Raw genomic sequence first — 14389 nt, forward strand, 5'->3', positions numbered from 1 at the left:
GATAGACAAGGAATTAACCTTTGGATTACTTACCATCCAGGTAGGAGGATTGTTGTAGCTGAAAAATGGAGAAGCATTAAACATTTCCTGTTGTTTATGGAAAGTGTATTGGATGTGTTTGTTCATGGATATCTCCTTGTGTCCTTCACTGCTTTATAAATGTTGGTGTAAAAGTAAATTTAGTAGCAAGAGCCTGTCTTGTCCAAGTCAGTTCTATAGCTCACACCAGCCTCTTCATTAGTAGAGGCGATATAAGCTCTGAGCCCTTGCTTTAGGATAGTACAAAAAGATAATATTTCTTCAGCTTGCATTCCTACTTAATTCTCTGAAAAGAAGCCCCTATCCCTCAGTATTAGGCAGAATAAACAGGCCGACTGATGAAGGTTTTTATATGTTTTGCTTGGAGACTTATTTAGTACCTTCTGAAACTACCCTAGGAGGTAGGTTGGAGTTGCATGAATACAGGGCCAGGAAGTACAAATGCCAAGACCAGACCACAGACCTTACCTACTGGAATTAACATCCTTTTCCCTTTTTCTTGGTCCTTATGCCAGGGTGCAACTGTTCTGCACAAGGGCTCTGTGGGGTAACAGATTTTATTTATTTTTATTTTTATTTTTTTGAAGACTGAGTCTTTCTGGTTTTCCTGAAATTTACTATGTAGACCAGGTTGGCCTTGAACTCACCTTCCTCTGCCTTCTGAGTGCTGGGATTAAAGACATGCTCCATTGTGACCAACAGGATATACATTTTAAAAAGTTAAGTATAAGGGCATGCACTTGTAATGTCAGTGCTAGAGGAAGCAGACTTAGGCTTGCTGGCTGGTAAGGTCAGCGTACTTAGTAAAGAAAAAGCAGGTGGACTGTACCTAAGACATGATAACTCAGTTTGTCTATGGACCTGCGTATAGACACACTTACAAGAGTAGTTGCAAACTCGTTTATAAGCTGAACTGCTTTTGAGTCGGTATAAAGTGAATAATTAATTCTAAAGACCATTCTCGAGTAAATTTGTTATCTCAACTATTTAAATTGGCTTTAACTCTAGGAAGCAGTGATGAAGCTGACAGAAATGGTCTTTAAAAGTGTTTAGGTGCCTCTTATTAGCAAGTTAACAATCTTAACAAAAAAATTTTAGCAGAGTCTTGGTTTCTGGTAAAATAATCTATATTCATCCATGAGTTCCTTAGCCTACAGTGGCTACCTGGTAAGCTATGTAAGCACACTTTTTACAGAATGGCTAGCTTTAGACTTTCTTTAGGCTTTACTGGCTGAATTAGGAAAGATGAAGTACATCTAGATCAGACTAAGCTTTTTTTGTTTTGTTTTATTTTTCAAGACAGGGTTTCTCTGTGTAGCTTTGTGCCTTTCCTGGAACTCACTCTGTAGCCCAGGCTGGCCTCGAACTCACAGAGATCTGCCTGGCTCTGCCTCCTGAGTGCTGGGATTAAAGGCGTGCGCCACCACCGCCTGGCGCATACATATATATATATATATATATATATATATATATATATATATATTTTTTTTTTTTTTTTTTTTTTTAAATAGGAACTGTTCTCTAGCAAAAATCTCTTGAAATTACCATGTATCCTTTTCATGACAGTTCTGCTTTGGAGGAACAAAAAAAGCTGTAGAAATTATTAAATTTAGTTTTTAAATGGGGTAATATTTGTGATAAATATTTTAAAAGATACAGGGTTAAAAAAAAATGGAGTCAGGCCTGGAGAGATGGCTCAGCAGTTAAGAGCCCTTCCTGTTCTTCCAGAGGACCCGGGTTCTATTCCCAGCAACCACATGGCGGCTCACAACTCTCTGTAATTTCAGTTTCCTGCTGCAAAACACCAATGCACATAAAATAAAAATAAATAATTTTAAAAAATGGCATCAAGAGACTGGTTAATCCCAGCCTTGCTGTTGACTAGCATTGTGACCTTCCAATGTTGATTTTTCCCATATGCACTATCATGTGAGTACCAAATGAGGAGACATTGTAAAACACCTAGCATAAGATTAGCAGCAACTCTTGATAACATAACAAGAAAACAGAGTGCAGGAACAGGAAGGATGGGTGCCATAGGGATGAGAATGTAGTAAGGCAAGGAGCAGTCCAGGTTAGTCAGGATATGGGCCATGAACATTCCTCAAGCCTAGCTTGAGAACCCAGTTTCACATTGGCATTATCTTTTCAGGTGTACACCATGTCCTTGAAGATTCAGACCAGCAATGTAACCAACAAGAATGACCCCAAGTCCATCAACTCTCGGGTCTTCATTGGGAACCTAAACACAGCTGTGGTAAAGAAGTCAGATGTGGAAACCATCTTTTCCAAATATGGCCGTGTGGCCGGCTGCTCTGTGCACAAAGGCTATGCCTTTGTCCAGTATGCCAATGAGCGTCATGCCCGGGCAGCTGTGCTGGGAGAGAATGGACGGGTGCTGGCTGGACAGACTCTGGGTAAGTTATCCTCTTCTGTCCTCTGAGTGGCTACTGTCTGGGAGTTTATGACTTCAATAGTTATAAATTATATTTGTAATTAATTCTTAAATGATTGCCTATAAGGGATTGTTATAGATGCCCCTTTTCTCCTGCCCTTGCTTTCCCAATGCTTCTTTTTTAAAAAATTATTTGTGTTTCTGGGCATGGTGGCATGTACCTTTAATCTCAGCACTTGAGAAGCAGAGGCAAGTGGATCTCTGTAAGTTCAGGGCCAGCCTGGTCTACAGAGTGAATTCCAGGACATCCAGGTCTACACAGAGGGATCCTGTCTCAGAAGGAAAAAAAGTATGTTTGTTTACTCATACACATGTATATATGTAAACCATGGTTCCTGTGTAGAGGTCAGAGGACAACTTTATGGAGTTGGTTCTCTTTCTACCTTTATGTGGGTGCTAAGGATCAAACTCAGGTCAAACTTACTAGGCAAACACCTTTCTCCCTGGTTTTCATAGCCTCTTTTTTTTCTCCCCTTAAATTAAAAACAATATTTTTTCATACAATATATTTTGAGTGTTTTTTTTCCTATCCCCAACTCCTCCCAGTCTTACCAATCTAATTTTGTTTTTTTCTCCCTCTTTCTCTCAAAAAAAGAAAGAAATTAATAAAAACAAGGAAAATCACATAGCAAAAAAGAGCCAGAGAGATAAAAATGCCAAAATGAAACAAAAAGCCCCCCTCTATAAAAAACAAACAGAAACCAACTGGTTTAGTTTTGTGTTGGTCAGCTGCTCCTGGGCGTAGGGCCTGCCCTGGTATGTGATTGATAGACCCACTGGCACTGCGTTGGAGAAAACTTATTTTCCTTTAGCTGGGAGATATCAGTTGCAAATAACTTAACCTCTTGTAGTGCTTCGAACTTGAACCTCTGGGTCCTATGGGTGCTGCCATAGCCTCCGAGTTCATACGTGCATCAGTCCTGTTGTGTCTGGAACACACTGTTTCTTTGGAGTCATCCCTCACCTCTGGTTCTTAGAATCATTTCCATCTCCTTCTGCATAGATCCCTGTGCCTTGAGGGTAGTGGTTTGATGAAGACATCCTATTTAGAACTGTTTTCTGCAAAGTCTCACATTGTTTAGTTCTGGGTCTCTGTGTTAATTCCTGTCTCTTGTAAGAAAAAGCTTCTCAGATATGGGCTGAGCAAGGCACTCACTGATCTACCCTCATAGCCTCCTAATAACAAGTTTTTGGTTCTAGTTAAAATCCAGATTCTCCATAGAAAGAGAACAAAATGGACTAGTATCACCTGTTACCTCAGTCTCAGACGGTATGGGTTAGAACCCTTTCCAAAAGCTGTGAGGAGCTGTGAACACAAGGACTAAAGGGAACTAAAGTGTACTCTTGGATTTATTGATTGCACGTGCATATGAAGTGACTGTTGGTGTCTACCTTACAGGGTTTTTATATGTGTATGCTTGCTTGCTCACATCTTTGTGTGTGCTTTAGAAGGTATATATGTATGTATTAATGAATATTAGATATGCTCATGTGATTGGATGTGTAGAGAATGTGTGAGCACATACTTCTGCATGTGTGTATGACTTTCTTATCTGGATATGTATATGTGAGGATATATGTGTGTTCATATATACCTGATTTATATGAATGTACTTGAAAATATGTATTTATATGGTATGTGAAGATTTATATATGTGCCTGAGCGTATATGATGAATATGTAACCAGGCATATCCACGTGATGTACTGGTTTCTTCTAATGTTTGAAAATTAAATGTCGGAAGACCTTTGGCTACCTCACTTTCGTGTGTGCACTGTGTAAATATAAATACGTGGCGGCACAATGGTGATGTGTGTGGGCATACTGCTGTCATGTCGGCATTCCAACTCGGCTGCTTCTTTCCACACAGATATCAACATGGCTGGGGAGCCCAAGCCCAACAGACCCAAGGGGCTAAAGAGAGCAGCAACTGCCATATACAGGTGAGGCTCTATGTCTGTTTTTTTGTCTGCATTGGTTGAGTCCCTCTTCACAGAGGGCATAAATGCTGACAGTAACAGTGCGCCGAGCTTAGAATTTAGGAAGACATTTGGAGATGAGGACCTATGGAGAAGTGGGCTGAGTGGCCATCTCCCTTTGTTTTCCTAGTGGCTACAGCTTTGACTATGATTACTATCAAGACTACTTCTATGCCAGGTGAGCAGGGAAGGGGCATGTCTAGGCATTAAATAGCCAAACTGGAAGGGTCTTAAGAGATTGCTAGTATAGCTCACAAAGTCCTCCAATTGGGAACTGAAGCATAGAATTATGAATGGGTCTTTGCTTCACAAGTCATGGACAGAGCTAGGACTAGGGTCTCATTTTGTAAGTGCTCATGCCAGAGCACTACTGTCACACCGACTCTCACATTCTGACTGCCTTGCCTCTTCCTAGTCCTGTAGTGTAGGGAGTGTATAGCTAAAGGGTGAACACACCTGGGCAGCTGCAGTACAAAGGCAGGCGCAGTGCTCTCACGGGTAGTTCTTGAGCCCTTAAACTCTTGGTCAGTCTCTGTTTCTGTACGGTGCTCACAGCCAGAAAGGAAGGCCACACAGATAGTTTTGTCTGACCCTAGTGACTAAGAGGTCACAGTTATTTGGAGGCCTGAATTAGTCCCTGATGGGTTGTGATCTGCCTTCTATCCCCATCTATCCCCAATCCTACCTGAACTTCAACCTTGAAGTCCATTTCAGAGGCCCCAGCCACATGTGTTTGTTGAGACATTTTACAAACGCATTATCCTCCTACATCTGCCTGTTGAGTGTGGGCATTACAAGACTAACCACAGTGCCAGCTCCTGGTCATGTGTTTGACTAGAAGTTGTGGTAAAGATTAAATCAAAACCTCTCCTTCCTTCTCCAGATAGCCCAGGGAAAACAACTTTTCTCAACCATTTTCTTTGCTGTCAGTGTTTTCAGGAAATAATGTGGTACAGTGGAAAGTGTCGTAACCCGGAAGTCAGAAGTCTTGCATGCTAATCTCAGTCTTGCCTGAATGGATTATCTGTCTTTGGGCAAATTCTCCTACTGCTAGTCAGTGAGATGGGCTTATACCAAATGGTCTCTCGGGACTCCTGAAGCTCTTGTAGTCCTATGATTCGGTGATCATCACCTCCCCTTGTGGGTCAAAATGAAGGATCAGGGATTTGATTCTTTCCCAGAGACTGAATACTAGCTGCCACCAACTGCAGGACTCTGAACAGGAGCACCAAGAAGTGGGACCTTAAGTTTCCTAGTGATGGCAGGTACTCATCCAAAAAGTAGTTGTAGAGTATATCCTTGACCAAGTCTGTGGTTCCCTTCAGAACCCTGGTCATAGCAGATGTGGGAGAGTTCCCTCCTCAGCCTTCAGTTTGTCTCGTTTTCAGGAAGAGAAGCCCTTCTGGAGAGGGCCAGGTTATGTTAGAGTGACAGCACACAGTCTGGGAACTTTGAGTCTGATTTAGTAACCATCCTTGAAATACTGTGGAGTGCTTGGCCTGTACCTCTGAGAAAAAAAGGTGTTGAAGTGGTCCATAAGGAAAAGGGGGCTTAAGAGTCTGAGGCCATGGGTTCCTCGATTGAGTGTGTCAGTCCACTGGTACCCAGCTGTCACTTGTCACACCTTCTCAGGTGTTTGTAAGCAGGTTCTCAGGCTCTACCCTTACTGCACACTCAGCTAGACAGTGAACTTGGACAGCCCTCCTCATTGAGTAGATGGGACAACTGTGGTTCAAGGGTTGACCACCTATTTCCAAACCCTTCTCTTTCCAGGTGGGGATTTATGCTGTTTTGACATTTACAAATTAATCAAAGGTTGGGGTGGCAGTTATTTGAGTAGAAGGCAGGCCTGGATGTTGCTGACCTCAGAAAAGGCTCCTTTCTGAGAACGTGCTGTTTGTCCCTATACTGCTTCTCCTGGCGTGGCTGGGGATAAGGTGGAAATGGTAAGGCTTTCATTAGCCTTTAGGATCCCAAAAGCCCTTTTCATACCAGGGCTTGTTGGAAGCAGACACTTCTTCCATGGCCCTTTCAGGTTCCACAGGTAAAGCTAGTGTTGTAGTGCCTCCTGGTGGTCACAGGCCATGCTGCAGCCTCTGGTCTATTTGCATTCGCAGGCTGTTTGATTATCGAGGCCGCCTTTCTCCAGTGCCTGTGCCCAGGGCAGTCCCAGTGAAGCGACCCCGTGTCACGGTCCCTTTGGTTCGCCGTGTCAAAACTACAATACCTGTCAAACTCTTTGCCCGTTCCACAGCCATCACTACTGGCTCAGCCAAGATCAAGTGTGAGTGACTTTTATTTATTTTTTTAACTTTGAGACAGGGTCACTGTGTATCTCTGGCTAGTCTGGAACTTACCATGTAAACCAGACTGACGTAAAACTTGTAAGAGTTCTTCTACCTCTGCCTCTTGAGTGCTGGAATTAAAGATGTGTGCCACCACGTCCTGGTGACGTCTTCCAGTCTTTCTAGATCGTTGGATCTTGAACCCCTTTGCATATCAGATATTTACATTATGATTCATAGCAATAGCAAAATTACAGTTATAAAGTAGCAATGAAATAAATTTATAGTTGCGGGTCACCACAACGAGGAACTGTATTAAAGGGTTGCAGCATTAGGAAGGTTGAGAATCACTGTTCTGGATGGTTTGTTTTTTATCATCACTAAAATAATAGAATCACATTTTTTTTAAACAATTGATTTTTAAAATTTTAATCTTTATTTTTGTTTTATGTGTATGGGTGTTTGCATGTATGTCTCTGCACCGTGTATATACAGTACCTGTGGAGGCTAGAAGAGGGTGACGGATCCCCCTTGGACTGGAGTTACAGACAGTTTCGAGCTGTCTTGGAGGTGCTGGCGATCAAAGTTAGTCTTCTGCACAGGCAGCCAGTGCTCTCAGTCACTGAGCCATCTCTCTAGCCCCTAGAATCATACTTTATTAACAGTGAGGAAATAGAGGAGGAAATCTCCAGTAGAAATTACTCATAACAATCAAGTGTTTGGATGCATTTCTAAAAAAAAAAAAAAGTCCAGTGCTCTGGTGTGACACCTACTGAAGTGGTAGCATATTTTTCTCTAGTAAGGATAAGGACAGATTTATTCTGGTCTTTGTATACTGCAGTCAGGAAATCTAATTGCAAAAGACTTTTTTTATGCCTCTAAAAACAGACCCCACCCTGTAACACAGCTAAAGACGTGTCATTACTTAGGTGTCCATAGAACGCACCACAGACCTACATTGTTTTTGTTTTTGAGACAGGATTTCATGATTTAAACCAAATTAACCTTGAACTCACAATCCTCCTGTCTTAGCCTCCCAAATGCTGGAATTGCAGATGTGCTGCACACATGGCCCAAACCTTAGAGGTAGGATTGAGAGGTCTAGGACAAACGGCCAGGTTCATAAGTGTGGACTGGTCACCCCTGGGGATGACCTCTTGGTTCTCTCAAGAAGAGACCTTTTCTCTTGGCTGGAAAAGAACCAAAAAAAAGAATGGCCTCCCCTGTTGACACAGTGAGGCTGGGGTTTTGTTTGCATTGTGCCCCTAAGTGATAACATTGTCTCCTCTCCACTCCTAGTAAAGAGCAGCGAGCTACAGACCATCAAAACAGAGCTGACACAGATCAAGTCCAACATTGATGCCCTGTTGGGTCGCTTGGAACAGATTGCTGAGGAACAAAAGGCCAACCCAGGTCAGCTTTGAGGGCAGTGCTTGGGAAGAGAGTGTGTGTGCCCAAGGGTTAGGGCCCCGAGACCTGCTGCATAGTGACCAGCTTTCACTAAGGTGTGCTGAGTAGCTGCTCTAGCTGAATACTAGTCCCTTTTCTACTTCTGTGTCCTTCAAGATGGCAAGAAGAAGGGTGACAGCAGCAGTGGTGGAGGAGGTGGCAGCGGTGGCGGAGGCACCAGTGGCAATGCTGGTGGTAGTGGCGGCAACGGTGGTGGCAGCGGCGGCGGCAGCAGCCGGCCCCCGGCCCCCCACGAAGACACGGCCTCTGAGGCAGGCACACCCCAAGGAGAAGTCCAAACTCGAGATGATGGCGATGAGGAGGGACTGCTGACACATAGTGAGGAGGAACTGGTAAGGGCCTGGCTAGCCGTGTGACGTGGAAGGGCTGCGGCTGCTCCCCCATAAGCTCCTTCCTTTCTGCTTTCCAGAGCGTCAGTCCTGTGAGGGGTAGGAAGAGTGAGCAGTGTATAGAGTGAGCACTGTTTGAGCTGCTGGTCAGAAGTCCCACTGAAGACTGGGGCAGACCTCAGCAAAGCCAGGGCCCAATCTGTCTTCTAGTCTAGTCTAAGAGGAGGAGACTTGAGCCTAAGAATTTGCACACACAGCCTCTTAGGGAGGGTAGGGGGTGACAAGGGAAGCCACGGAAGGTGGGAATTTTAATTTCACACCAGAATTTTCTAAAGCTGAATACTGGAGTATTCAGGGTAAGGTTAGGAGCCATGAGTGGGCCTAAATTGAGTGGAAAGGTCCGATTCTTTCAACATTCAAGATGCCTGCGACAGTGTGTTCGCTGCTTGTTTAGTGAACACTGAGTTGAATATCATCACACTGTGTAACTTAACAATAGTCCTGAACTACACATTAGATAAGAATGGCCACATTTACCATGAAGAAGCTGAAGTGCAGAGTTGGCAGGTACCTCGTTCAGGACCTTACAGCAAGTAAGAGCAAGACCTGTCTTGAAGCCTAGAACTTGACTGGGTCTGGAGCGCTTTCCTTTACCCACTGCTGGCTTACAGCACGAGGATAGACTGTGATGGGTATAAATCCTCCTTGTGCTCCGCTTGTTTCTATTTTCATTCTTTTTTTAAGCTACCCTGGTGTTTGATCTTATTCTCTTCGGCATAGTACTCTCAGAGAAAGCTCTGAAGACTAAAAAGTACCCCAGAGTTGGGCAGCCCACTGACCTATATGGCTTTAAACTTACTGTAGTCCATGGTCGTTCCATGAATAGAAATGTGTCCCTGATATACCAGCAAATCCCATGACTGGTCCCTTCCATTTCCTGTGGGATCTTCAGATGACCCTCTCAGGATCCTAAGCCAGTTTTTTTTGGCTCGTTTCCTTTCATTAGACCTCTTTTCTAATGGTCCTCCAGGTAGTACTCTGAGCCACAGGACCTTTCTGAACAGATAGCTCAGGGCAGAACTTGGGACCTGCAGTGAATGATCTTCGCTTGTCTTCTTCCTCTCAGGAGCACAGCCAGGACACAGATGCAGAAGATGGGGCCTTGCAGTAAGCAGGTATGGGGGCGCCTAAGGAGCACAGGAAATCAATGAAGTGGAGGTTCAGTTTCTTTCTGACGTGGGTCTAGAGAGCCATATTGTGCCAAGGCTGAAGGTCCTCATGTTCAGCCTTACTCCAGTAGCCACGTATATCAGGGCCACTCAGAAAGTGTTCCCTTGGGAGCAGGATGACAATGGAGGAAAACTGCAGACTGGGGGTGGTGGAAGAAATGCTGTGCAGCAGCTTAGTTTGTGTATTCCAAGAGGGAGAACAGACGGCCTTATTGGAGCACAGCATTCTACAGTCTTCAGCAGGGTACAGGACAGGACAGGAGCTGCCTGTTCTGTAACCCAGCCCTGCGGAGTAGGGGAAAGTTGCCATTCGTTTTCAGAGGGAGTGACTAGGAAGTGTCTCATGGGCTAGAAGTTCAGCTTAATTCTGTTGAGGGAGGAGATGCTCTGCAAGCCTGTATGACAGGAGCTGTTAGTTTATCTGCTTTCCTCTTTGACCCTGCAAGATTAGGATTGTGTATCATAGAAGTGGAAATGCAGATGTTGAAGGGTAGAATGAAATACTAGTATGTCTCATGAAAATCCAAGATAGTAATATGCAGCCCCAAAGCCTCCACTCTGGCCACTGTCTGTTATCCTGTTCTGCTCTACCCTAGAGGTTTACAGGTGACAGAGAGGTGCCTTGATAGATCACACATTTATAATACAGCATCTCTATCAGTAAGAGCTTCCAGGTTAGTTTAGTAAATTCCTCATAAGTCTTTCCTCTTGGAACTTGATGGATTTATTTTTACCCAGAACACTGTTTATTATATATTGTGAAGCTATTTCATGTTAGGTATTGAGGCTCAGGTGGGGAGTTAGCTCACGGAAGGGGTTGAGCCTTTCCCATGCTTAATTACGTGGTCAGAAAATTAGGCAAGGTGCAGACATAGCTCTGCAGACAGTCCACCCCTTTTCCTTACCCCCTATGATCAAAGAGTTTCTCTCTCTCAGTCTTAGTTTCTTCTTTGCCTTGACAGGAGAAATGGCCACCAGCAGAAGGGCATCACTGTCTCAGGCCTCAAGCCAGGCACTCATTTCTGGATGCCAGTTTGTAGCGGGTACCAGAGGAAAGCTGGCAGCAGGCACTCCTCTCCCCATGCATCCCAGCCAGTGAGTGCTACATCCTTTGCAAGTGGAGTTACTGGCCTACCCTTACCCCATGCACTCTTCCTGTCTGCACTGCCTGGGCCAAAGGGCAGAACACATTCTGCCCTTCTTCCCCAGGGCATTCCTAGGCTTGGGGTTTTTCTATAGGTTTGAAAGTAGGGGTGGGGGGGATGGGGGGGGGGAACCTGACAATAAAGAGATTGGATCCAAATATGCTCTGAGATGGAATGGTTTGCTTATTTGGTTGGTTGGTTTTGTTTTGTTTATATTTATTGTTATTGTGCATGTATGGTGTGGGGTGGTAGACCATGTGCATGTCAAACCATATGTGGAGGTTGAAGGACAACTTTGTGGAGACAGTTTGCTCTTTCCACCTTTAGGTGAATTTTGGGGATTGTCAGGCTTGGGCAGGAAACACTTAGCCATTGAGCCTTCTCACTGTCTCTTCTATGATAAAACACTGTGACCAAAAGTTGAGGAGGAAAGAGTTAATTTTATCTTCTACTTCCAGGTAAACAGTCTATCATTTGGGGAAGTCAGGGAAGGAACCTGGAGGCAGGAACTGATACACAGGCCATGGAGGAGGAGTGCTGCTTACTGGCTTGCTCCTCATGGCTTGCTCAGCTGCTTTCTTAAAGCACCCACATTGGGCTAGGCATTCCCACATCAATCTGCAATCAAGAAAATGCAGCATAGGCCAGTGTGGTGGGGGAATTTTCTCACAATTGGTTTTCTTCTTTCCCAAATGACTCTAGCTTGTGTCAATTAGACAGAGCACACTAGCCTGTGGTTTTTCTCAGAGGTATTCTAGCCTTCTGTCCACCAGAGAGCTGGTATGCTCAACCCTTCTGTTCTGCCATCACTAACTTCTCTTCTCCAGGAACAGTCATCAGTGTCCAATACGGATCCATTTGCGCCAGGATTCCTCTGCTAAAATGATTAGAGTTAAGTGTGATGGCACATGCCTATCATCCCAGCACTTGAGTAAGTGGAAGCAGAAAAGATCAGTTCATGGCTGGTCAGGACTCCATGAGACCTTGTCTCGAACAACAAAAAACAAACCCCCACAAATGTACCATTTTTGGAGCATCTATGCAAACTCTAAAATCTAAATAGCTCAAAGCACGAAATAGCTTTCTTTCCTAATGGTATGTTACAGGAGGACTTTTAAAATTTAGACTGGGCAAGGTAGCATGTAACTGTAATCCCTAATTTTTTTTCCTTTTGGTAAACTTAGGCCTTTTGTTTGTAAGACAGCTCAGACACTGCTCTGATCTGGCATATGTCTTGCTCCTGTTCCCTTTTTGGGAAATAGCCTTGATTCAGCTGTTCTTCTGGTCATTTAGGGATGTATTAGGGTTCTGTACTAGTGGACTGCTCTTTAGGAACTAAATGTTCCCTTCTTGGAAAGGCCTCTCCACCTCAGGACCCAAGGGTGGACCTGCGTTCTTACTCAGTTTGCAGGCCTTCCCTGCTGGATTCCTTATTAAACATTTCCAGTTCTAGCTACCAGCCATACAACAGCTTCTGTTCTGGTAGAGGACAGATGCTGAATGTGGAGTGTTCAGGAAACCTCTGGAAAGTAGCTCATGACTCAGCAACTGCTTGTATGAGTGGAGCTTTTTAGATTGTTATGTAGCCCATGGTGGGCTTAAAGTTCTGCCTCGACTTCCGGAGTGCTGGGATCACAGGAATGTGCCTCCACACCTGCCTCACTTGCTTTAGCTATACTCTACTTTTGTAGTATTGGCTCTCTAGAGGGTGTGTGTTGAAAGAGAAGGGAAGATAAGAGATTTCATGGGTATTCTGCTAAATTTCCTGGAACTCACTTGGTAGCCCAGGCTGGCCTCGAACTCAAGAGATCCGCCTGGCTCTGCCTCCCGAGTGCTGGGATTAAAGGCGTGCGCCGCCACCACCGCCTGGCTCTGCTAAATTCTTTACAGGTATAGTTTATCCCTTACAGTCTTCCAGAAGTGGAGATACATCCTGTTAATCTACTGGGAACTGACGTTTTCCCACGCCCATGTCACTTGGGAGTCATGATGCAAATCTGTATTTGTAGCCTAAATGACTGAAGTACTGCTCCTGAGTTTTGAGTCTCTTGGGCTTTCCTCTTCTGTACATTTCCAGTGTTCTTTGCAGACTTCCTCTACTGCCTGTACCTTTCTCCACCCTTTGCCTTGGAACCTAACCTTTGGCATCAGACTCGACTCTGTGGCAGGTGCACTGTGCTATCTTTAATGACCCGAGTCAGATCCTACCCTGTCCAGCCCCAGTTAGTCCTTTTCTTTGTGAACCCTCGTCTGTACAGTTGCCACCATTCCCTACCCTGCCGCCTAGGTCCGTGTCCTCCACTGAGTTTTTCCATGGTAGTCTGGACTTTTAACTCATTAACCTCACTGACTTAAGTTTCAGATATGTTCCTCTCTTGCCATTTCAACAAGAGGTTACCATCTATAAAGAGCCATGTGATAGAATTGCATAAAACACAAAATGTCTTTGTTTTTCGAGGCAGGGTTTCTCTGTAGCTTTGTACCTGTCCTGGAATTCACTCTGTAGCCCAGGCTGGCCTCAAACTCAAGAGATCCACCTGCCTCTGCCTCCTGAGTGCTGGGATTAAAGGTGTCCAGCAAAATGTCCTGTTTTTAAAGTAAGCTTGTAATTTGTGTTGTACCACATTCGCAGTTACCTTTGACTGGCTTGCTTGCTGGTCACAGGTTAAACATGCCTAAGCTTTTTCATGTTACTTAGATTTTTTAAAAAGTTTCATGTTTTTAGGTGTATGACTTTCATTTTACCTGTGAGGGCATTGGGAACTGGAGTTAGATATAGTTGTGAGCTGCCACGTGTGTACTGGGATTCAAACTTGAGTCCTCTCAGAGAGTAGCCACTGTGTTAAATCACTGAGCCACCTTTCCAGCCCTAGACTCTTTACAATAATAACCTGGGCTCTGCTGTTCCCCCTCCCTCCTGTTTTTTGAGGTAGGGATTTAGATAGATTCTAATCTAATCTATACCATCTACATCCAGGCTGGCTATGAGCTCTTGATGGTATTGCCTAGGTCTCCAAAATATTGGGGGTTATAGGTGTGTGCTACCACACACAGCTTTGCCCTTTACCAGTCCCCTAATGTTCACCATTATGAAATTGAGAATTGTGGTTGAAGTCACTAGCAGATGCCAACCAGTCAAACTGTCCCATGCCATCCCCTAAGGAGTCCCACCAAGAAAAGAATTGGACAGAACATACAACACACAAAATCAATGGAGCACTATTTATACAAGAGGCACTGATCCTTGCTTTATTCACGCAATAATAGCCAACATTGGGAATTAGGGGCAGAGGTACAAAAGAAAGAAAAAAAGAAATGAAAAAAAATTGCAGTCATAAACAGTTGTGATCAACATGGCAGTGAGTGGTGGCAGGTCAGTCAGTATATGACTAGCTCATCTCTTGACCTACTTGGTTGAGGGAAAGTTCCCTCTACCACTTCACAGCCAAGTTACTTGG

At 44.3% G+C, this 14389-nt stretch overlaps 1 protein-coding gene across 7 annotated transcripts in view; it reads left to right on the forward strand.

Annotated features, from left to right (window-relative positions):
- Positions 1 to 11042, forward strand: part of Raly (RALY heterogeneous nuclear ribonucleoprotein) — an 86465-nt gene extending 75423 nt beyond the window's left edge. For 6 of the 7 annotated variants that reach the window (XM_059261697.1, XM_059261700.1, XM_059261696.1 and 3 more), the window contains 8 exons: positions 2192 to 2456; positions 4365 to 4437; positions 4604 to 4651; positions 6591 to 6757; positions 8058 to 8171; positions 8325 to 8560; positions 9684 to 9732; positions 10749 to 11042. In XM_059261697.1, coding sequence (XP_059117680.1) covers positions 2201 to 2456; positions 4365 to 4437; positions 4604 to 4651; positions 6591 to 6757; positions 8058 to 8171; positions 8325 to 8560; positions 9684 to 9728 — 939 coding nt within the window. In that variant the 5' untranslated portion in view covers positions 2192 to 2200 and the 3' untranslated portion in view covers positions 9729 to 9732; positions 10749 to 11042. The remainder of the gene's footprint in view (positions 1 to 2191; positions 2457 to 4364; positions 4438 to 4603; positions 4652 to 6590; positions 6758 to 8057; positions 8172 to 8324; positions 8561 to 9683; positions 9733 to 10748) is intronic. The other variant, XM_059261703.1, reaches the window with a different exon arrangement.
- Positions 11043 to 14389: the final 3347 nt, after the last annotated feature.

Source organism: Peromyscus eremicus, chromosome 4 (genome assembly GCF_949786415.1).
Source record: "Peromyscus eremicus chromosome 4, PerEre_H2_v1, whole genome shotgun sequence".
Lineage (NCBI taxonomy): Eukaryota > Metazoa > Chordata > Mammalia > Rodentia > Cricetidae > Peromyscus > Peromyscus eremicus.